The 6,000-nt window shown below is 46.5% G+C and overlaps 1 protein-coding gene across 4 annotated transcripts in view; it reads left to right on the forward strand.

The window, feature by feature from the left end:
• Nucleotides 1-5,175, forward strand: part of OSBP2 (oxysterol binding protein 2) — a 217,920-nt gene extending 212,745 nt beyond the window's left edge. For 3 of the 4 annotated variants that reach the window (XM_037817126.1, XM_037817129.1, XM_037817128.1), the window contains 2 exons: nucleotides 3,220-3,452; nucleotides 3,593-5,175. In XM_037817126.1, the coding sequence (XP_037673054.1) occupies nucleotides 3,220-3,452; nucleotides 3,593-3,738 (379 nt within the window). In that variant the 3' untranslated portion in view covers nucleotides 3,739-5,175. The remainder of the gene's footprint in view (nucleotides 1-3,219; nucleotides 3,453-3,592) is intronic. The other variant, XM_037817127.1, reaches the window with a different exon arrangement.
• The last annotated feature ends 825 nt before the right edge of the window (nucleotides 5,176-6,000 follow it).

Consider the following 6,000-nt stretch of genomic DNA (forward strand, 5'->3'; position numbering starts at 1 on the left):
ACAAAGACAAATGAGTGTTTTTCAAATCTGTAGTTCTCATTTTTGTGTAGGATAGCACTTTTCTCCTTTTTAAGAGGAGATATTCTTGTTCTCCAACATTTTTCTTGATTGGTTCTTTTTTCCTTTAAACAATTGTCAGTGTCAAGTTTCTTGTTTTGTTTTTTCCATTTAGATTAACTTACTACTACACACTTATAAGAGATTGAATCTGTCTTTACCATTCCATCCTTTCACAGTGATGGCCATGTTTATCTGCATTGCCTAAATCTTCTTTAGGTTTCAAGATTTAATTGAACATGTACCAGGTCATTTATATATACAAGTTTCTTAAAGAACACAAAATTATTGGGATTCCCCTCCCCTTAAAATATTTAAGATCCAATTCAGCTAGGAAAGGCTTGAAAATTATTTATTTTTCATGTAATTATGTGCTGAAAAAAATCTAAACTCTGTATTTGTGCATGTTCAATGCCAGTTTAAAGAGTGCCTGTAGCTTGAAGGGAAAAGCATAAATAATAAAGTTCTAGTTAAAAAAAAACTCAGATGAAAAACATAAATTACAAGAACAGACTCTTAGGAGAAATAAAAAGTGTGAATAGTCTATAATAATTAAAGAAACTGAAGTAGTGGTTTAAAAATTCCCATGAGGCCTAAACTATTTTACACGTAAATGCTATACCAAATTTTCAAGAAACTTATGATCCCAACTTTATATAGATTATTATGGGAAACAGAAAAAGGTGAATTAAGGTTATTATGGGAAACAGAAAAAAGGTTATGCCTGCATAACCCTGTATCAAACCAGCCTAAGATCGGGGGAAAAAAGTTCTGCCCTATTTCACTCATGAATATATCAATGAAATTCCTAAACAAAATATCAAAAAATCCAATCCAACAGTGTATTAAATAAGATAACATTCTGTAACGATGTTGAGTTTATTCTGGGTATGCAAGGCTGATTTTATATTTGGAAACTCATAAATTAATTAATCACATTAACAGATCTCAATAGCTTCAGAAAAGGCATTTTAGGAGCCTGGATGTACAGGCTAAATATACAAAACTCAGTTGCATTTCTATGCACCAACAGCAAACAACTAGAAAATACAAGACCAATTATCATAGTATCAGAGAACATCAGACTTTGTAGTAAATCTTATATTCATGAGAAAATTATACAGCTTTACTAAGAGATATCAAAGAAGAACTAAATAAATTGAGAAAGACACAATGTTCATGGATAGAAAGACTTAGTGTTGTAAAGATGTGATGATTTAGAGTCAATAGATCAAACAAAATCCCAAGTGGGATTTTCATGAAACTTGATATTATAATTTTAAATTTATTTTGAAGACTATAGGGCCAGAATATTTCTGAAGAAGAAGAGTGGAGAAGAGAGGACTTGGCCTACCAGGTTTCAGGACTTACTTTGAAGCTACAGTCTAATAGAATAGTGAACTCAGAAATGGACCTATGGATGTATGTATATTTGATATATGACTAAGGTGGCATGCCATATCATGGAGAAAGATGGGACTGTATACCAAATGGATCTGGGCAAATGGCTATCCATATGGAAAAAGATAACTGAATCTCTGCTTTATATCATAACAAAAATCAACTCCAGACAGATTAGGGTCTTAAATGTCAAACAGTAAGTAAATACTGAAAAGCAGAAAACATAAATGAATAGCTTTTAGACCTTAAGGAAAAATCTCTTAAGGCACAAAAAGCATTGATGCATTTGCCATGACTTCCAAGCCTACATCCAGCCTCTGGGTTCCAGCTGCTTAGAATTCCAGGCCAGTGGGAATCACTTCTTGGAAGGAAGCATACCTTACCTGTATGTAAAATCATTGTGAGCAAGCTCTAGGCGGCTTGGGAGAGATGCAACGAAATAAGACAACGTTGAAATAAAAGATAGAAAAAGATATGTCCATAGAAATCCTAACAGAACCAAAGCTACGTAGCTAAATTAGTATCATAAAACAGACTTTAAGACAAAAGAAATATTAAGAATAAGAAGGACCGTTCATAATGAAGGTTCAGTTCACCAGGAAGAGGAGTTTTAAATTTGAATGTACCTTGTACCTGATACAAGGTGCAGCTCGGTGGGTGGCTTGGAGAGCAACTGAGTGCAAGCCTCAATATATAGAGCAAAATTTGTCAGAGATATACAAAGAAACGGAAAAATTTACAATTAAAGTAGAAATTTTTAAATACCTCTCTTAGTAATGGATGGAAGAAGAAAAATCAGGAGGCTAAGTTTGGACAATAGAAGCTACTGGTTCTGGGAGAACATTGCACTCAACAACTGCAGAAAGCACATTCTCTTCACACAGGGAACTTTTGCAGAAATTAACCATATATTGGGCCACAAAGCACATTTCAAAGGACTAAAATTATACCAAATACATTATCTAGCTCTAAGGCAATTAGGCAAGGAAAAAAAATGAATAGAATATTAAGAAATACACTCCCATCTAATCCATAAGTCAAAGAAGAAATAATGGGAATTGGAAAATATATGTAACTAAATGATAATGAAAATAATACATATCAAAAGTGGTGGGATTCAACTAAAGCAGTACTTGGAGGAAGATGGATAGCCTTATACCTTAGGGCCTTAAAATGCAAATATGAAAGGAGAAAAGCTAAAAAGTATTGAGCTAATAAGCAATAATCTCAAGAATCTGGGTGGGGGGGAGGCAAAATAAACCCAGACAAATTAGAAGGAAGAGTATAAAGCAGAAAATCAGCATAAAGAGAAGGATCAAGGAAGCCAAAAGTTTGATCTTCAACAAATGAATGAAATGGACAAACTTCTGACGTGACTGTTGAAAACAGAACGCCTATATAACCAACATCACAGACGGAAAAACAGGATGTTGCTGTTACAGACCTCAAAGCAGTGATGATGAGGATGTCATGAAACTACTTCATGATAATAAATTTGGAAGTCTGGATGAAAAGGACAAATTCCCGAAAAAGTAGTGTAGCAGAACAAGGTGCAGCTCGGTGGGTGGCTTGGAGAGCGAGTGGGTGCAAGCGGCGGGGGTTTTGCCAGGTGGTTCTTCCGAAGGGGACCCAGAGTGGGGGAAATCGGAAGGTCCGACCCGGGACCGAGGGAGCGCTGGCCGCGGAGCCTTGGAGGCCCCGGGGAGAGTGGGGGCGCAGGGCACGGGCCGCGGGACCCGCTCACGCCGCCGCCCGCCGCAGGGAGAACGCGGAGAACATGTACTACTTCTCGGAGCTGGCCCTGACCCTCAACGAGCAGGAGGAGGGCGTGGCGCCCACCGACAGCCGCCTGCGGCCGGACCAGCGGCTGATGGAGAAGGGGCGCTGGGACGAGGCCAACATGGAGAAGCAGCGGCTGGAGGAGAAGCAGCGCCAGATGCGGCGCCGACGGCTGGAGCTGTGCGCCCGGAGCGGTGTCTGCGGCGCGGAGGAAGGTGAGGCCCGGGCGGGGAGGGCGCCCGGGGACAGGGGTGTCCTGGGACGGGGCCGGGGGTGCGGGGAGGGGAGGGGAGGAGGGAGAGGACATCGGGGGCGGGGGCTTGGGGGCGCCCACCCACCCGCTGTGCCCGCGCAGCAGAGAGAGAGGCGGACGCGTACGCGCCGCTGTGGTTTGAGAAGAGGCTGGACCCGCTGACCGGGGAGATGGCGTGCGTGTACAAGGGCGGCTACTGGGAGGCCAAGGACAAGCAGGACTGGCACATGTGCCCCAACATCTTCTAAGCGCCACCTTCCTCCAGCAAATACAGGCGCCTGCACACCCGGTCCACCTTTTTCTTTAATGCACTCAGTTTAGTACTGAACTGCCCTTCTTCCCTCGCCCCCACCCCGCCCCACTCCCCTCCCCCTCCCACACACACACATTCCTTTTCCTTTCTTTTTTTTTAACACTTACTTTTTGGGGGCTACCACCTTGGAAGGAGGAAGTGCTGGCCCTATCTCTGTGACCCTCTCCAACATGGACTTGGGGGCCCCAGCTCCCCAGTTACTACACTCAGGCCGGGTGGGTGCTGGCCATGGGCACCCAAGTCACCAGCCCCAACCCAGGGAGGAACTGACCTGTCTCCTAGGGAGCCTCTCTTTTGACGTTTTTAAAAAACTATCTCCATTTCTTTCCAGTCATGAGATTTAGTAAATATTTTTAGTACAACACGAAGCAGACTTTTCCAAGTGTGCTTTCTTGCCACAGTAGTGTCCTGGCAAGAGCCCTTTCTTTCTAAGAGATCAGGAAGCAGACCTCTTTGAGGTGGGAGCATTTTGTAGCTCAACATAGCAAGGTCCCATGAATCCCAGCTGCTCCCCCCACCCCCACCCCTAGGAGCCCAGGGTCCCCTGGAGAACGAAACCAAGGGGTGGGGGGCCCACCCTGGAGTCCTTGAGTTACAACCCCTATCCACCCACCTGGGGGTGGGGGTTTGGCACTGAGAGGGCCACAAAGTGGCTTTGAGGGCAACAGCCCATGCCTAGCCCTGGCACGTTGGGGTGTCTCCCTGGCCCTAAAGAGGCCAGGAAGGGTGGTAGGCAGGGCTCACAGGTGCTCCCTACCCCATAACCAGGCCCCAAATCAGCAATAATGAACAAACCTTTGGCTCAGCCTGGGCTGCTGACCTGGGCACCAGATACCCAGCATCCTGCCTTGTCCTCAGGCCACTCCAGAGGGTGCCCCATCTCAGTGCCCCCTGAACCCTTTGCCTAATTTATATATATGATATATAAATATATATATATATATAATAGCTATTTTGCTTAAATTTCTATGGTACGTGAAAGTGAAAAAATGATGAAGACAGGGTGGCCCTGTCTGAGTTTGGCCCTCGTGTCAGCCCCTGCCCTGTCCTCTCCTTGCATCCCCTTCCAAAGGCTTCTGCCCTACTCCAACCCTTCCTCCTTCCATTTTGGTCCTGAAGGGTCGTCACGGGGTTTTTCTTTCTACTCCAGGACTGGTTTGGCTTTTGTAAAAAATAAGTGAAAACACCAATGTCTGAAATGCCTTATGGCACCCACACAAGAGTCCCGCAGGGCAGGGGCAGGCCGAGGACAGGATGGCCCCATCCCGGGCGTCTCCATCAGGGCTGTTGATTGTACCTCTTTTGACTACTATTTGTGAGCAAGCTCCTTTTGACCAGTAATAATAAACCTTGGATTTGGAGTTTTCCACCACCTCATCTTGTGTCTGTCTGTGAGTGGGTGGAATGGGGTTGACACAGCCCACAGGTGGGGCAAGTGGGACTGGGAGAGCTGGGGGGCTTTATTTTGCTCAGTCCCGAAGCAGACGGAGGTTGGTCTATATGAGGAGGAGGCAAGGGAATGGAAGACCTAGTGGGGACCCCTCTCCACACTCAAAGCCAAGGGGAGGGGTCCTGGCTCTGCCACGGCCACAGGGATGGGCCCAGACCCAGAAAGGCAGTGTTTTAGCCACATGGAAGCCACCTTTGGCCCCTCCTCTCTGAATTCCTAGCGCTGCCCAGGGTCAGATTGTGGGAATGCCCACCCTAGCGAGTTCTGCAGCCGCTTGACAACCACAGCCTTCTGTTGCCCCAGGGTTGCCAATCAACTCAGATCAGTAGCTCCAAGCACCCAGCCCAGAGCAGCTCCTGGTCTGGTCCACTAAGTCCTCTCCCCACTGCCAATGCTGCCAGGTGAGGGAGTAGGGGCCTCAGAGCCTGGGATTTAACCACCTGCTCTAACCCCCACACTGTGGCGTCCAAGGCTGGCTGCACAGCTCCTTCCCTGGGCTTGTGTTCCCGGCCTACAGAGAGGCGGGCCACTGGCAGTGACTTGGTGGGGCCCCGCAGAGGAGATGGAGGAACAGTTCTCACTGGCATGGGGGGGGGGGGGGCTGAGGCAACCCCAGGATGAACTTGACCCAGGGGACAGTGGAGGGGGCCGGCCAGGGGATGGGGGTTGTGGGCTACATGGCAAAGCCTAGAGATGACAGAGGCTGATCCACTGAGGCACAGCAAGCCAAAGAGCCTGCCACGGAAC

Source organism: Choloepus didactylus, chromosome 23 (genome assembly GCF_015220235.1).
Source record: "Choloepus didactylus isolate mChoDid1 chromosome 23, mChoDid1.pri, whole genome shotgun sequence".
NCBI classification, from domain to species: Eukaryota; Metazoa; Chordata; class Mammalia; order Pilosa; family Megalonychidae; genus Choloepus; species Choloepus didactylus.